Raw genomic sequence first — 18,678 nt, forward strand, 5'->3', positions numbered from 1 at the left:
ACCACAAGTGTTTCCAGAAGAGTCTCCCACCAGGCCACAAATGGTGTCCTAAGTTTCTCTTTTGAATCATACTTTCAGGTCAGCATGTCTTGACAATTATAACAAACACAGGAGGTAGCAATACTCATGAGACAAGTTGAGCCTCCCTGAGTTACCAGAGATCAACTTCCAGGCTCGAAAAATGAGAACTCAACAAGATTACTCAAAACTTAATTTATTTATCACAGTAAAGAGACAGAATGTTTTATAGACAACAACAGTTAGAGCCTTCTAAAATAATTACATCAATAATCATCTATCTCTGATCACAGGTGTTAATAGTTTATGTCAAAAATGGTTAAAGAAGGTCATCATGGATATTCTGTGGAATACTGACTGACAACTAAGAGGCAGGCACTGTTGTCATCATCACCACCACTGGATCACTCAGCCTTGAAACCCTGAAGCCAAACCCTACCCACTTCATTACATCTCCTTTAGAATTAATATTGAGGACTAATTCATATAGGACAAAATGACCCTGTGAACTATAGGTAACAAATACCTTACATTAGGCTTACTGGACATCATCTCTGCAACAAGAATGGAAAACGTGTGCGTGTCAGTTAATAATCAGAAAGAAATGAATGTGTTAACACTTTCACACTCTTTCTAAGCTGCTACACATTTGTAACACTTGCCCAACACTACTCAGGGTCTCAAGTGTTTTACAGAAACAGCAGAGCAACACTTTGAGCAATTTTACACAACAAAAATGGCAATTTCACAAGTATTTATAAAATGTGTGCTGTACAGCTGTTTAAGACTTTATGTTCTACATCTCTGTTTACCTGACAATCAAATGTGTTTATAGACCTCCCTGTTCAATAGACCTGTGCTTTAAGTTCAAGTTCAGCAACTTAGCTACAGTTTGGTAACAAGCTAGCCTTGTTTGTCTTTGTCTCATCTACTGTGAGAATTCAGCTGGCAAAGTATATGTGCATTTGCAAACTAACCAGTTGACAATAATCCATCTTTTCTTTTGAAACATTACAGTTTGGAAACACTGCCCATACACTTGGGCGGTATCATGGTATTATGTTATACCAGTGTAATCCCGAAGGTATGTTTTTTCCAATAACATCATAAATAAAGGCACTCCTTTTTTCTGTTACACTCACTGAATGTAGTGCACAGCACGCACCACTAGAGCTCAGCCCTCGCTCTCTGCTGGTGGAAGAGACAGCTGAGCTGAAAGACATAGCGACACCTAGTGGTGGAGGGAGTTGCTACAGTGGCCAGCAGCCCATTAGGGCTTGGCTCTTGGGCAAGCAACACAAAGGTGAGATCTATACTTTACTGAAAGTCTTTCAAGGCGTTAGGGTTAGCCTTTAGTTTAGTATTTTCAGTGGATGAGGCAGTCCAAATGGAGCTACTAACAGGCCTGATTGGCTACTTCTAATTAACAACTACTGACAGTGTCTGTGAAGATTCTTAGTCATTCAGGTCATGGTATACCACATTTGTGTGATTCTAAACAGATTGACCTTCTGTACTCTGACTTCCTCAGTCTAAACTGAGGAAGCCTTTTCAAGTCCGGTCACATTTGAGCCTGCTCAGACCTGGTATTAACATGTGCCTTGGGTTATCTGATCACACTTGGACAGCTCTATGTCTGAGTGTTCACACCTGGCATTAGAATGATTAACCATTTATGACTGGATCTCTCTACCTTACTTTTTATGTTACAAAACAAGTACATCATTTCCATTTGCAAAGATCAACTGTATTGCCATTGTTTTTAACTAGGTTAGGGTTTGTTATGCACACTTAATATTTCAAATAGTTGAAATGTTATTTCATTGTAGCACTGTGCACAGAGCATTGATTCTCTCAGCCCCTCCATGCCCCACTCTCTCTGTGTTTATCACAAGACAAGCACACCCCGTGGTACCTCCACATCCCTAGTACTAAGAAATTATTGCTGCAGGAGAGTGAGCTCTACAGGTAACAGTTAACAGTTGGTATAGATGGTAACAGTTAACAGGTAACATTGCTAACGTTACCCAGCAGTTATGAACTGATTCAAGAGTATTGCCGTTTTGGTATAGGTGTGAGTTTGTTGGGAGAGTTGACAGCTGCTGCAGTGTTACCTCGTGCTAACTGGGTAGATGTTAAAATGACAGTTCATCGAGAGGAAAGCAACTCCAGAGACGGTCTTTCGGCAACGCTTCGAACCTATGTAACATTAGCAACATAAAGTTTTAGCCCAATAGTTAAGGACGTCAATATCAGGCTGAGTAGGCATGTGAGCGAACCTCTGAGGACACAAAGTGGCCACATGTAGGAATGTAGCAGTATACCAGTTCCAAGGTATACTATAGTATGAAAATATACAGTTATCATAATGTGTACATTTACTTACTTACTTAAAATACTGAAAAAAATGCAGTTCACTTTTATTTTATTTATTTTATTTATTAAGAGAAACTACTTAAACATACTTTCATTAACAATTGGTTTCAAGATTTGTTTCAACATTGGTTTTTAATTATAGCAATTGTTGAATAGAATTTTTTTTTTTTTTAAAAATCGTTTTGGGTCTTTGTAATACTGTGTTATCGTGAGATGTGCTACTTTCTGGGATGATTATCGTAAACTATAGAAACCTGATGAAATTGGCTTCATTTCTTTCAAAAAACACAATGAGCAGCCAAAGAAGAAATGATCGCCAAATTAACAAGAAATTTGTAAAAAGTACAAGAAAATTTGAAAAAAAGAAGTAAATTAAAAACAACACAAAAACAGGGCAAAAAAGACTTAAAACTACATATACATATATAATAATGATAATTCTATAGTTTTTCAATACCTTTTTCTTTTTTCCCTAGCCTCTAGTTTTTCAAAATTATTTTCTAATTCTACTATTTTCTTGCAATTTGTGGAACATTTCTTAGCAAGTTGCTCATTGACTTTTTTTCCTCATGTTTTAGAAAGAAATCCTACCAATTTGGTCAGGATTCAAAGGTTCAAATATGCCTGAAAGCAAATGTGCCTGAAAGCAAGACAAAAAAGGTAAAGTCAGGTTTGCCAGGTGCCCGGTTTCAAAGAGTTAATACCAGGTATAAACAAATCTAGCGTTTGCATCAACAAATTGACCATTCCATTGTCTCCTACCAAAGCTTGTAATAGTGCCCAAATGTTAATTAGTGTATTAATATCTTAAAAGATTATGTAAAAATCATGGCTTTAGCTAATGTAATGCAGAGACTTTAAGTAAGTAAGCAACATTTGGACGGACTGATTATAAGATAACTCCTGTGATAACAAAACAAGGATGACTGTAGAAGTTTGCTGCTTAAAATACAAGCACAAGTCCATAAAGTGTGTTTTCACTTCTTTGAACGTTTTTGTGTTCACTGCATTTTTGGATTTGGAGAGCATTCCTATAATTTTTGTGCTTTTTTTATGTATGTGTGTTGTCCTCAGTTTCACTATCTGTCTGTAAAAGGTGTTTAAGGTCCAGTGTGTAGGATTTAGGGGCATGTATTGGCAGAAATATACAGTATATAATATTCATAACTATGTTTTTATTAGCTTTTAATCACCAGAAAACATGAATTGTTGTTTTTGTTGCCTCTGAATAAGCCATTTATATCTACCTACTGAGCTGGTCCTCCATCAAGAAGTCTGCCATGTTGTTCAACAGTAGCCCAGAACAGACAAACTACACTGGCTATAGATAGGACCATTCATGTTTTCGTGTCGGCCACCTTAGTTCTCTGACATGCTTGACATACAAGAGGTTTGTATTAGCTGCAATCTGCAACCTCACCACTAGATGTCAATAAATCCTACACATTAGACCTTTAAATACAGAATCATCACCAAGTGTGAGGTGAAACTAAAAAGTAAATGCCTTTTCAGTTATAACCGTGGCAACATATGAAACTTTTGTTCAAGAGTTAAGTGAATTTGTTCAGAATGTTGGCTGCTCTCATTAGAGCCACAAAAAAAAGAAAAAACAGAAAGAATATTAGCACATTTAGGTGACATGCAGGCACTAAACAATCTATGACATTTTCATGGTCCATTTAAGATTCACATTTTTCTGGGCTACAACATTTCAAGCTGAAAAGTCATTCCTATTCAGAGCAACACAAGATCAGAACAAGGGCATTTCTAATGAACAGCAGTAAATGACATGCAGGCTGACATCTCGGCTTTATTGTGTGTTTCCAAGTAGTCATAACTGACACAGAGGTCTGTATCCAGACTGACTGGCAGTCTTAATGAAACAAACACACAACTTTAACATTTGAGTGAATCTGAATCAGGTAGTGGGATGATGCATATGAGCACTAAAAGAAGCTGCACGCAAGACTTGTTCTGAGCTGTTAAGTGAGGTTAATTAGGAGTTGGGATCTTCGATATCTTATTTACATAGATCTCATGCTGTGCTACCTGTTAAAGTAGCAGTCACGTTTTAGCCTGGCTTTTGACCTCTGAATCTCAGGCAGTAAAGGGTGTGAAGGAGCTAGAAGCTGGCATGACTTCATCCAGAGTCAAGTCAGTCTACACATAAAAACATGAATCCAGATGAGAAAACCTGCAGTTTGGAGTCATTTCAATAGACTTATTTTTGAGAAACATACACATTCTGTGAGATTCTCCGTAACTGCACAGTAACCACTGGCACCTGTTCTGAATGGTGTTCTGGGTACATCTTTATGGTAGCACAACTATCATTTCTGGCTAAGAAGATGAAGATTGTCTGATTGGATGTTGAAACAGAGGTTTTATGGGACATCATTGTGAGTTATTGTGTGGATTGTGCTTATCATGACATGGGCTGTCTGGAGTTTCCCTTCCTCCATCCTGGATTAGCTCGGGCTCATGCAGCATCGGTCAGGTTCCTTCAGGGTCAGGATTTATTTGATCTGGGCCAACACGTCACTGAAGATGTTGAGGAAGATGTGAACGTGGTACTCCTTGAAAACCAGTGCTGGACGGAAACGGATCGATCTGTCACCACACCCTCCCAGGAGGACACCTGTCAGTGACAAACACTCAGTACGCTTAGATGCAAAGTTAAGTGTAGCTACGGTCATAGCTCAATTAGGCCATTAATCAGACTACTGTCCATGTCCCAGTATACAGGTCCTGGGAGAGAATCCATTTATTGACGGAAGTCTGTCCGATTCCACCACGGTAAGTGAAGATATGCCCCCTTTCAGTGAGTTACTATTGGACCTTCTTCCGGTTGGCCTATTATGTCACATACCAAACAACTTAGTAAGCGGCAAACAGGCTGCATGTAGAATGGTATGGATAACTTTTCAGCCCTGAACATTTTGTACTTACTCTATGCTTTACTTGATGCCCTCATCTTGTTTTGTTTTCTTCCCTTCTTCTTCTTCTTTAGATTTTCCCTGCTTTCTTCTACAAATCTATGCTTTTCCACTTCTGTGTACGGCACAGGGACTATGGAGCATGCACAGAACGCCTAGACCACTTCAGATCTGGTTGAAGGGTATACCCCCAACCACATCATCCAGGTCATCCATCCTTTCAGAAATTCGATTAAGTACGATTTTAGTTGGACTAACCTGTTTACATGTATATTAAAAATCCAGTTTTATTAGACTAACGCAATGATTTGAGTTTTTCTAACGTCACATAAATGTACTGACTCTTAGAATATCCACATAGTTCAATCAATATTGCCATCCACCTTCATGTTAACTTCCATATAGTTCATAGCCACACGCGTGAAAACATGAATGCTAAGGCACCCAACATTAGTGTCACCAATCCAGTATCTGGCCAAATGTCTCCCCTTCTGTTCCTGAGTTATGCTGTTGAGTCATGGCCATAAAAGTGTTTTTGCAGGACAGTATGATGTCACATTGAAGTTGGCCTTTGACATTTTGGATATTAAATGTCATGTCCACTTGAGGCTGGCTCAAAGAGAGAATCACTCCCCACAGAACCCCATGTTCAAATGTCCGACAGCATAAACAAACATGTTTACAGCCTGGTATAAAAATGTTTTTGGTCTCTATAGCTAATTTCAACATTCATGTTAGCTGTACAGGGGGAGATTTTTCATATTACTGACCCTTTTAATTATTAAGGCTTAAAGTTACACAATACTATGGGCGTGGACTCTGAGAAACAGGTGGGTGCAGGCATATCACTACCTTGCATAACCCCTAATTCACAGAGTACAGCCATAGCCGTTGCTTTTTAGAGTGTTTTCAGTTCATGCAAATTAACTGAGATGTTTTAGTCATCTGAAAAAGTATTGCTCAGTACCAAAAGACCTTCTAAAGAGTTGGATATTACATTTGACCTTTAAGTGCATTTTGGTTGTAAGCCTGTTTTTATGATAAAAAAATAGCATTAGTGTATTAGTATTACCACTGTTGACAATAGCTGTTAAGTCTAGCTAAGCTAAAAATCCTAGATGGCGACGGCAAAAATACCAAACCTGAGGCTTTAAAAAGAGTCCACAATCCAGTGGGTGACATCACGTTAGCGGCATCCATATAGTCTATGGTCTGTGCTTGTGGTCTTGTGGACTTGTGAAACATCATCAGTCATGGTCAAAGCTCTGTCTTCATGAAACATGAACACTCTAAATGTCCTGAGGTATTTTGGCTCTGCCTGGTTCCTCCAGGACGCTTTGGGAGTGTGTGTGTGTAAACTTGAGGCAGACAAGTATCTCAGAGTGTCTGCAAACAAACTAGTGGAGATAATGGACAGTTATTTGTGAAAAAACAAACTGAAAACTCATGAGATCAGTAGCCTCATCGGACTTTCACCCCTTCTCCATAAAGATACAGTGGAGATGACAGGTGTACAGGAGTGTTGAGCCCAGCTAAAATAGGGACGTCAGAAAGAACACCACTGTGTTCGCTCATTCTCTGGTGTTTGGAACCCCCCCCAACACACCCATTCACACACACACGAGTTCTCAGGAGTATTCTCTAAAGCCAAAATAAGAAATGACAAGTGAATGGTGGTGTTCTTCATACCTTTGTCTCTGGCTTTGAGGAGGATGCGGTTGCGCGTGTCATCATCACAGATATCAATAGCACAGAAGGTCCCCTGTCCTCGAGCTCTGCTCAATATGCCGGGGTACTGAGCCTGGGGAGCACATGCATGTAGGTCATGTTCACACACATCTAGGTCATATTCATACCAAGCATGATCCCAGAAAACTACAGTAAGCCTTTCTGTGATTTAGAACCTAAAATTTCAATATTGTCATTTATCATCTCTGATCATTGCTTTAAAACTTTGCCCATAACATTCTCATACACCAAGACATGTTTAAGGGAGAGCTACAGTATCACAGAATAAATGCTACGACTGTCTCTGAAGGTTAGGGATTTCACTAACCTGCAGTTCATAGAGGCCGTTCATCAGGGCTTTTCCAGAGCGGGTCACCTCGTCCAGCAGGTTCTCTCTGCGAATCACATTGAGTACCTCAACCAGGAGCAAGTTCTTTGATGGGTCACCCATCCACGTGTTAAAGATACGGTATGGCTGTAAAAAGACAACAGATACACAAGCAAACACACCTGTAAATATGCATGACAATAAACATATGAAAACACAAATATTTTTCCATTCTCTCTTTTTATCCACATGTATCATTTTGTCACATGGATTATTGTAATTTTATTACGTTGATCTGTTTTCCACACACAACATCTATTGCATGTCTGTCCATCCTGGAAGAAGGATCCCTCCTCATTTGCTTTTCTTTATCCGCTTTGAGGGTCTAAGGACAGAGGGATGTTATATGCTTTAAAGCTTTGTAAGGCAATTTATGATTTGTGATAATGGGCTTTTATAATTAGCATTGACTTGACTTGCCCCAGGGACTCTAGCACCATCCTAAGCAGGAACTTGAAATCTTTGGCCCCAGTACTCAAGAAACTCCAGGACAAACAACATGCATCAATATGTTATTTGTCCTGTCCAACAGATTCAGTCTTTCAGGTATAGTTGGCATTCCAGTCTCTGTAGCAGACTTTTTCAAAGTCCGGACTGGTCCTGATCTGCAAAGTCAATCCGGACCCAGCCTACACCTTGTATTAGGAATGCAATATAGAGAGTAATGAAGTGTTAATTTCCTACTTTGAAAAAAAGTTTTATACTTATTATTTAATTGTTAGTTTTGAAGAGAATAGTCTATTTGGAGATCATTACAGGGATCCTGTTCTGAGATTAAGCCTTAAACGTAATGTGTCCCTGTTTGACATTGTTGTCATGGCAACATTGACAGCTGGCAAGCAAATGGCCTTTAAGTCATCACATGTCAAGGGTCACCTAACAGGCGTCTGTTCACAATTAGCAAGTTAGCTAATGGCTAACGGGCATTCATGTTCTGTCCTGCGGACACGAGAAAGTGAGACTTTGGTGTCTCAGTGTACATCACGTTGCCAGTGTGGTGAGGATGTTGCTATCCAAACGTGCAAATAAAAGAAAAATTGACCAAGAAAACTGGGTTTTCAAAGACAGTGCTTTGGTGTAAGCAACTGATTGTAGTAAATCTGTTGCATTGTTTCCACTAGTTTGATAAAGTCATTTGCTTATCAACAGTCATTCCGGACCTTTGGCCTTTAATAGAAATCAGATTCAGACCTTTTAATATTAAGTTTGATAACTCCTGCTCTATAGACTCCTAACAAGGCTTTAGATATTGTTGTCTTATTTGGATGTGAAATACAACATATAAAACTCTAATAACATGTGGTCTGAATTCCCTTCAGAAAGACACATAAAAATGACAAACCTTATCGGCCTGTAACTCATTCTTGTGGTAGTAGCCACCGGTCAGAAGCTTTTTGCTGAAAGAGACAATGTCCGCAGGGTCATCCATGCCCCAGTGCTCATGGGCCCACATCTTTCCTGTGGTCCCTCCACCCGTCTGGACCTCATCCACATGGAACGCACAGCCATGCTGGGGAGACAAAAGATGAACAGACTGTGTGATGGGAAAGTGACCAAGGCAGATACAGTAGATCATGAAAACAATCAGGAAGAAAGGAAGGTTTTTCAAGTTTTTCAATGATGAGGAAAGTCCTCACTAGGAGGACTACTGACCCAGGACCAGATTGCACCTGTGATATCAGGCCAATAATCAGGTCCACCATGATGAAGAGTAGACCTCCACCAGAATCTTTAAGGCTCAGACACACCAAACCGATATAAAAATCTGTGACGATGAAGGCTGTCTGTCGAGTCGCCTCATGCCGCCTGTGTGTCAGTCAGAAAGCTGCACCTGAACGCAGAGCAAAGACTAGAGCCGATGACCAACTAGCATGTACATTCTGCCCTTACATGAGAGCCGGCAGTACTCTCTACATAATTCTAGAAAAAGAGAAACTTGAGAACTGACAGGACAGATTCAAGGTAGCCAGTTAGCAGATTAATGGCACAACACAGTGTTGACAGTACAAAGGAGATTTACCATGTGTAGCAAACAACAACACAAGATAATACGAACCATTTCTGCTAAAGAGCTCAATCACTGAAAAACATTTAACCTAACATAACAAGTTTGTTTACGATCTCACTTCCTTCTTGACTTGTCATGTTATTCGCTTTCTTCACTTCAGTTTCTTTTTTCATGTGCTGAGCTGAACTGCCAATCAGAGTGATTAACAGACTTATTTCGTCTTCGGCCTTGGAAAATTTCAACACAATGCAGTGACCAATAACATCAGAAGTAAAATGATCAAAACACTAAGATACTCAGAAAAAATGCAACAGTGCAGCAGTGGTGTGTTGGGTCTGTCCTAACCTTCCATCAGCAGAGTGATCAGTCAAACAACAACACTTCCTCAGTTTCATATTGTGACACAATTCATTTAATTCCACTGGGTGTTCACACCTTAGAGGCTTAGAGGTTTGTGACAACCAATCACATCTAACAGTTTTTAGGCTAAGTTAGGAGCTCTCTGAGAGTATTCTCAGAATGTTTGTGAATATGGCCCCTTGTGTTAATGGTGCCTCACTCCTACCCTGTATATGGTTGGCTTATCAAATGCTTTGGTAGATTTTCGATCCCTAAGAAGAGACTGATCTTTGTCTAGCATGATGCCCATGGATGTCTCTAAAAAAAATCATAACTTTCCTGCAGCCTTGGAATCTAAGGCTATCTAATCTAATCTATAATATGTATATACACACACACATATATATATATATATATATATAAAAAACTGAATATACACTTTATGGTAAATATTTGCACTTAAAAGTGCTCAATACTCTCATCTGTCCTCACTTTGCATTCAGGGTAAAATGACATTGTTTTATTACATAATCCTGTCCAATCCCAAAATTCAAATGTTACTCTATTGTAAGATGATGTCATTTTGCAGAGGACAGCTATTGTAAACTATTATTGGAAATACTTGATGCATCTCACAGAGGTGTCTGAGGGGTGTAAACAAGCATACCAAGCTCACACAATTCAGGGTGAGCTCAACAAGCGAAGCTCTTTGAAAGGATCTTTTGCCATAGTGATCACAGTTACCTTGCGTGCAATGTTGCGAAGGTTTCTGAAGAAGTCTGGCGAGGCATGGTTATCTCCGCCTTCAGCCTGGATCGGTTCAATTACAATCCCAGCCACAGGCCTTCCCTTCTGCCTCCACTTCACAATCAGATCTTCCACCTAGAAACACACGACGGTACCAGCACACTTATGACCATGTACGTATAGATGTAACCTCTACACACACGCACGCACGCATGCAAGCACACACGCACGACAACACAGCATTCTTTGATATTTTATTTTTCAACCTCCCTTCTATTTTGACCTCCTTTTTACTGATACATATCCATTCTTTATATAAAATAAGATAAGATAAACCTTTATTAATCCTCAAATTGAGTAATTTGGTTGTCATAGCAATCATATTTAACTTTTACTGAAGATTTTTTACTTGTAGGCCCTAAATGTCAATTTTTTTTTGTGGTTTTAAAGATGGTTTTGCAAATCAATACTTTTTTAATGGTAATGGGTCAAAGCAAAAAATCTTCTATTGTGACAACACTAGTGGTGGAGCTGAACTGTATTCCTAATAAATATTTTAGCATTGTTTGTTATTTGAATTGTTAAATCAAATTAAGTTAACTTAATTATGTTGCTTTGAACTGTTGCTTGTTTTGGCAAAGACATTAACTGCACGCCTGCTGGATTGATACAAGCATTTTATTGACCTTTGGAAAGAAGATTGTGTTGGTATTTTGTTTTTATAAACAGGTTCTTGTGACAAACATCTACTTTATTAAGTTTGTATGCATGATTTAAAGTATATATCTGAGGCATATAGCCTTCATGTTGGCTGACTGTGTGACTTCTAGTCAGGAGGAAATCTCCTGGCTGGCACCCAGAAAACAAAACTAAATAAGACACATACAAAAGCCATCACAACTTTATTACTATGCACATATGGATGTGACCTCTACGCACGCAGGCACACAAGCACACAAGCACGCAGGCACGCACACAGGAACACACGCAGGAATGCAGGAATTCAGGCACGCACGCAGAGCTTACCTCCTCCAGACAGCGAGCCTCTTCCTGTGCGTTCTCTCTGGTAAATTCTTCCAGCGGGTACTGCAGTCGAGGAAAGGGAGCGATGGGCCAATCAAATGATGGCACGTCCAGTTTGTGGATTACTTTGGAGTGTGTTGTTGCCAGACAACCTTAACAAGGCAAAAGATTTGCATTAGTCATTAATTTATGATGCCTGTCATAAATTTCAGTGAATGTTCATTGTGCAGAACCTCTGCTTCAAGTGTATTTTTAATTTAATGTATTTTTTTATTTGAAAAGAGATGATGTTCATTAACCAACACTCAGACAAATGGAAATGCACCCGAGTCAGCTGAAAGCCTAGTTTTCATTGACAACCCCTTTGCCTGATGTTAGGCACCCTTGAAAAATAAATCTAGTACATATGCAATGGTTAAAAACATACTGCACTATGTTGGGGTAAAAAGGTATATAAAATACAGTTAAATAAAATCCAAATATCAGATGATGCAGGTACAGCATGAGTACAGTCATTTTAAAGTTCAATAAAAGAAGCATCTGTGTTGACATTGATGGATCTTAATAAGCCACACTACACTTTAATGACTAACATGGTGGGGACTTCCTAACTGATTGTGGTACTGAATTCCACTGATGCGATGCTCTGAAGGCTGTCCATGTTTTCCATAGATGTACAGTATAAAGAGATCAGGATGCAGCGTTCAAGGCGTGGTCCTTTTCATTCCTATGAAGTTGCCCATTTGCACAAGGAGCTAAAAAAGCTCAACTGTTAGAAAAATACCCTGATGATTAGAGCTGCTTCTGCACTGCGTGGTTTATAGAGCAGGCGCAGCCTCTGCCAGCTGAGCCAGCTGCTTCCGGTTTAGTGCTCTGCTAACTTGTATAGGGCTAAGATGATTAAATTGTGCAGCTCATCTTAACTTTCTGTTTATGTTTCTAGACTGCATGGATCAAATTCTGATGTAATTTAGCATGGTGATAAAAAAAAATATACAGTGATTCACAGATGTCTCTTTTGCCGTATAAATATATGGAAAAAAGTCTTTTTTGGTCCAATGACATCATGTGACGGATGTAATAACATTTTTTGGCCACTACAACAAATTGGCTTCAAAGTCCAGCACACTTCCTGAGGCCCTGTTGCAGTCTCCCCTGCTGCACCTCTCACAGTTTTGTTTGTGGTAGATTTGAAGTTGGATGGATGTGACAGTAGCTGCATTTACATGCACTTTTTTCTTTCTTTTCTTTCTTCTGTGATTCCATGTGCTTTTTTCCTACTTACATGTTCATGATGCATATCTGATCTGTGCCACATGAGAGAAAAAAATTGGGTCACTTGAGCTATTTAGCGTAAATCCAGTGATGGAGATGCAGTGATTGCCTGTGCTGTACTTCATCATGTTTGTACATGCACATGTGTGCTATGACATGCAAAAACAGCAGCGGTGATCACAGAGCAGCTTGATAAACTGATCCACTATCCACAACAGGGTGGATTCTGCTGATAAAATGCATGCATTACAGCCTCATTTACATTCCAATGTTGTTGTTAGACAGACTTTGCCTGTGCAGGACACAATCAATCCTAATCACACACACTCATGCGCTTCCTGTGCCACACACTTTGAGCTAAAGCCAGATTTTAATTTTTTTTTTTTTTACTTAATTTCCATTTTCAAATTTCCACTTCAGTTCAATGTTCAAAGTCTGCAGAATAAACCCACTGATTGAGCCCGGGAGACTGAGCCACTGAACAGCTTTCAAACACAAGTTTGTTATGAAAAGGTTTCATTCTGGTTCTATTCACACAGGACAGGAGCGCCACAGAAAGAGCTGCTACGCTTACAAGATGATATTTGCAGTCTAGCACGGGAAGGGAGCTCTGCAGTCATCTTATTCATCTCAGAATAGTTGCAGCACCACAGGAGAAAACCAATGAACTGTGATTCTGCATGTTTTTAACGTACCCAGGGTTCTTCCGTGAAAACCTCCCATGAAAGATAAAATGCTGAGCTCTGGACAACCTGGAGCCTGACACACAAACACAGAAAAGCAGAGGGGGAGAAACATTTAGTACAATATAACTGGAAATCTCTCACTATCATGATGAGTAATGAAGAGTCTGTCAGTCACCTGGTTGATCATGCAAGTGCTGACTTCATCATCAGATGGTGTGTTGTGGCCTCGCTCCTTGTTCTGTAGCAAAACAAACACACACACACACGCAGCAATGTTTACAGTTGGTGTTGAGATAATATTCCAATTATTGTGTTAACAGAATAAGACACATATTCAATGAAAACAACAGTTAGCAATTACAACATAAAAGATCGGAAACTCAAGGTGTCAGCTGAGAATTATTATGATTTTTTTAAAAACTTTTTTGTATCTTTAAAAAGAAATACTTAACAGGATGGATCTGGAGGGTCGCCACTCCTTTCACCCTCTAAAATCTGGGTCACCAACTGTTTCCTTGTGCTGCGTTTAGATGCCCTTCACAAGCTATTAGACTCTTGAACTCTAAGCAAATTGGTTTCACTTCTTTAACATACATGGGAGAAAAAAACGTTTATGACTAACTTGGCAAAGAAATGTCCCACAAATTGCAAGAAACTAGTAAAATGTGACAAGAAAATTGCCAACTAGTTTTGAAAAAGGGGGAATGATTTTTAGAAAATAATCCCAAAAAAATAGATAGTGTCCCAAAAAACAATATTCACAATAATAATAACTTTACATTTAAGACACTGTAAAATCTATAAAATAGTAAATCTGACACATTTAATCACAAACGTGGCTACAGCGTTAATGTTTTCACATACATGGCAGGATGTTTAGGGACAAGAAAGAGCAGGTTTATGGCAAACATGTCTCACAACACACAGAGCTTATACATAAATGTTACTGGCAATAACATAAATCAGGTTCAAACACAGTTTAACGAGACACCTCAATCATTTTACACAGAAAAGCCAGACTCTGACTATCTCTCTCTGTCTCTTTGGCATCCCTGCACACATCTTTCAGGGGCTGAGTCACTTACCTGTTCACTTGTACCTCTTCACTTGTACCAAAATTAGTGCTGGAAAACCTGCTAAAAATAGGCAATAGACTTCCCTCCCATTGCCAGTAGAGCAGAGATTTGTACACGGTTCTGCAGCAGACGAGTATGCTGAGCTATATAAAGAAATATTTTGTCTAATGATTAAAAACTTCTATCATTTCATATTTTGCTATATTGTTTATTTTGTTTATGTCATCGTGTAGCTGAGGGAGTGTCTACTACCTCACCAAAATAAACAAACATGGAGGAGGTGGAAAGCCATACTGAACACGGGGATTCAGCATAAGGCATCAAGTGGCCTTCTCAAAACCAGGAGGAGCTCGTGCCCAAAAGGAAGGGCATGGACCATATTTACATATTTACAAGCTAATAGTTAAGATGGTTAAATGTGTTTTTTACTCACCCTGTACCAAATAAACATTGATTTGTAAGCGTTCTCATTGGAACAAGAGCCGCAGGCCATCGTCTGAACACGACTCATTCCACTGGGAGCAACCTGACAGGAGAGAACACTCATTGTAGGACCACCGTTTGACCAGAGTCATTACTTCAATAATCAGAGCATTAATAACACCTCTCTGTGCACTGATCATTCTGACTCTGTGAGAGTGTGTGTGTGAGTGTTACTGACTGTAAGAAGACTTTCAGTCAGTTTATCTGCAAAGTTTTCAGGTGGCAGGATCCCCAGAGCTGGCCGGTTCACAATGGTGCTCTGAAAGAGAAAGACAGAACACAGATACATTTATGATATATTTGCACATGCACACACGCACGCATGCACGCACACACACACACGCACACACACGTGCACACACGCACGCACACACACACGCACGCAGAATTGGGTTGGCACAGTCATGGGAACAACATCAGGAAAGTGTTTTGCTCCTTCGACAGTAGTAGAAGCTGCAGCGTGGTAACAGTGGAAACCAACAGTGTTTTTATTGAAAATATTGATGATGATGATGATGATAATGATGATGATGATGATGATGATGATGATGATGATGATGATGGGATGTCAAGTCTGTGATTGTTTTAGTCTAACAGAATCCACTACTTTGTGTGAAAATAATATAATCTATTTTACTAGACGAGTGTATATTTCAGATATCCAATGCCAAACAATACCATTTTCTAATGTCAGTGTAGTTGATGATGTAAAAAAATGGGACATTTGAAAAGGACCTACCAGATTGTTGGGATTGGACATCAGTTTGAGGAGAGCCGGGTGGTTGTAGCCTGAGGGAGGACACAATCAGAGCAGGGAGAGAACAGAGAAAACGCTATCAGTGAAATATCTGTAGCAGTCAACAGGCTCTGCGTATATACTGTGAGTTGGATCATTATTTTCATACTGACTTTTGCTACAGTTGTCTAGCACTGAAGGTAATCACTTATTGTTGAGTACTAAAACACCTCTGGCTATGTGTAATATTCCAGTATGCAGAGGTGGATTTATGGCCATGTGTGCAGAGAAGGAGGAAAGTTAGTTTGGTTCATTAAAAGTAGCTCGTGAATTTTGGAGAACAGTTCTATGAGCTTGTTCCTTGTATTGATGTAGAAGGTATTCAAGAAAGAACTGTTTGTAGTTATATGTTATGTATGTTAATATGATGATGAATGGCTGCTGCTAGTGGGTCAATAAAAAGTGAAGGAGAGAGTGGCATGCTGTCCTGGCTCAGAGTGATGCTCTGTGATGCTGGTGCACTCAGAATGAGAATGTAGACCCAGTTAATAAATTTAAAGTGAATTTCTATTTAATGTAAGGCTCAATCAGTTTTTATGTTTTACATTAACGCACAATGGACTGGACTCTCTCTGTTTACAAAGCACACTTATTTAGACTGAAAATATTTGCACTGCAACTCCAACCTCTGCACAACTATAAAATCCCTCCATTGTACCTTTAACTAGTGCTGTGAAACGATGACGTTTTTTTTTTTAAGGATTATTTTTTGGGCTTTTTGCCTTTATAAGAACAGACAGCTGAAGCATGAAATGGGGAGAGATACATGCTGCAAAGGACCAAGGTTTGACTCGAACCCACACACGCTGCGGCGAGGACTTAGTCTCTGTACATGGGGTGTTCGCTCTACCAATTGAGCTACTGGGTGCTGCAAAAGATTCATTTTTTAATTGCAATTAATCACATTTTTTTATTTAATGTTTTCAATTACATTATCTTGCATTTCAAAAGAGTTGTAAAGTCCATACTGACAAGTCGAAGCATATCTTACCAGACTGTCCTAATGAGGAATCAAATGACAGCTTAAAAACTGCATGCAGACATAAAGTGGACATGTCTGTAAATGGAAAACTCATGGGTACCCAAAAAGAACATTTTCATTCAGATATCTAGAGGTCAGAGGTCAAGGAACCTCTGTAAAATGGCAATGCTGTTTTTTCATCGCTGAAATTTAACCCGACTTTGAAACATTATTCGCTCCCTCCCTAGAAAGCTAGCATGACATACCCTATTCCTCAGGTCTTGCAGTTTCATATGATACCAGTATCATCAGTGTAGCTTTAAACGCAGCCTGGTACAACCTCTTAAAGACGGAAAAGTTGGCTGGTGATTAACGTGATTAAAAAAATTAAAATTACAGACTTTAATTGCATTGTGATAACGTGTTAACACTGACAGCCCTGAGTCTTACAGATTTGTCTCTTTGTCTTTCTCCTTGTTGGATGCAGAGTATGAGCTGATTTCCTGTATTAAAACAGCTTTTTCTGTTTCCCACAGTGATGATGTTGAGGTATTTGGAGAATCATTGATCTCTAGGAAGGATGCCCACTCTCCTTGAACCAAACTTCCAAAAGCTGCGTGTGTTTGAGGAGAGATCTGAGGAAACACCATCTGCTAATGGGTTTATATAGATTGCTATATTACAGATAAGGGAAACAGGAGCGTGATTACTGACTAGAACGAGCTGGATTTGTAATTTTGTGATTCTAAAATATTTGACGTAACTGATTGGTTGGTTACAAAAAATCAAGGAGTTGATATGTGTGGTAAAGTTCTTAGTAGGTCGTAGGTGTTGAAACCAAATCTCTCATGAACTATACGAATGTTGGAGGATTCTGTGTGAGGATATATGTTGCCTGAGTTGGTGCCATTATCTATCGATGGATCCACAGCTGTGTTTAAGTCACCACATCTGTCAGTGTGAAAGATGTGTGACATGGAGACAAAAAGATGAACAAAGACAGACTGTCAGTGTTTGGGCCACACATGTTCCAAATTGTTTCTGGATTATTATTGTGATGAAACTTCCTTCAGGATCTGTAAAGGTATTATGAGTAAATATAGTGTGTTGGTGAATACTGTGAAACATCAAATAAAAGAGTAGTCCCAAATAAAGGCCCAGTCCCTTTCAGTAGCCAGGTGTGGAGACACATTTTGACAAATACAGGCCTGCCTCAATTAGAGGCTCAGTCTGGATACCATGCAGTTCATTTTATAGAAGTTCTCTGGATGTATAAAACCGGGTTGTTGGCTACCTGCTATAGGTAATGTTAGTTAGCTGCTTATTATGTACAATATGTCTAAACTTCTGTCAATATGGACATGCTGCACACATGGTTAGCTTGGTAATATTTTCTTCAGTTCAATTATTCAGTTCAATTTACTGGAACCATAAGCAAAAAGAGGACGATATTATCGGCACAGTGAACGAGAAAGTCTCATAAAAGAGATTAGTAGATGTAGAAGACTAAAAGCTAGGGGAAAATGTCCAATGAACTTAATCCATAATTATATGTTTAATATTATTTCACAGAATTATTATATTTTTTAAGCTTTTTTCCAGGTAATTTTTTTGCTTTGTATTTCGTTCTTTTTTTACGTTCTTGTTGTTGCTTTGTTTGTTGTTGTTTGTTTTGTTTGTTAGAATCTTTTTTGGCAAATTTTCAGGTAATTGCACTTTTCACAGATTTCTTGCTAACCTAATTTCTTTCCATGTTGTTTAATAAAGTAAAGCTAGTTTTTCCAGTTCGCAAAAGGTTAAGAAATAATTATTTGATTGTATTTTCCATCTTTGTTGAG

At 39.1% G+C, this 18,678-nt stretch overlaps 1 protein-coding gene across 2 annotated transcripts in view; it reads right to left on the bottom strand.

Annotated features, from left to right (window-relative positions):
- Positions 1–198: 198 nt before the first annotated feature.
- abat (4-aminobutyrate aminotransferase) overlaps positions 199–18,678 on the bottom strand; it is a 58,824-nt gene continuing 40,344 nt past the window's right edge. For both annotated transcript variants that reach the window (XM_042505392.2, XM_088091212.1), the window contains exons 7-17: positions 15,823–15,872; positions 15,262–15,342; positions 15,034–15,126; positions 13,700–13,762; positions 13,534–13,597; positions 11,567–11,715; positions 10,538–10,675; positions 8,789–8,956; positions 7,387–7,533; positions 7,020–7,131; positions 199–5,032 (exon numbers count right to left, since the gene is read on the bottom strand). In XM_042505392.2, the coding sequence (XP_042361326.1) occupies positions 4,911–5,032; positions 7,020–7,131; positions 7,387–7,533; positions 8,789–8,956; positions 10,538–10,675; positions 11,567–11,715; positions 13,534–13,597; positions 13,700–13,762; positions 15,034–15,126; positions 15,262–15,342; positions 15,823–15,872 (1,187 nt within the window). In that variant the 3' untranslated portion in view covers positions 199–4,910. The remainder of the gene's footprint in view (positions 5,033–7,019; positions 7,132–7,386; positions 7,534–8,788; positions 8,957–10,537; positions 10,676–11,566; positions 11,716–13,533; positions 13,598–13,699; positions 13,763–15,033; positions 15,127–15,261; positions 15,343–15,822; positions 15,873–18,678) is intronic.

Source organism: Plectropomus leopardus, chromosome 18, assembly GCF_026936395.1.
Source record: "Plectropomus leopardus strain MGB_pleo_1.0 chromosome 18, ASM2693639v1, whole genome shotgun sequence".
Lineage (NCBI taxonomy): Eukaryota > Metazoa > Chordata > Actinopteri > Perciformes > Serranidae > Plectropomus > Plectropomus leopardus.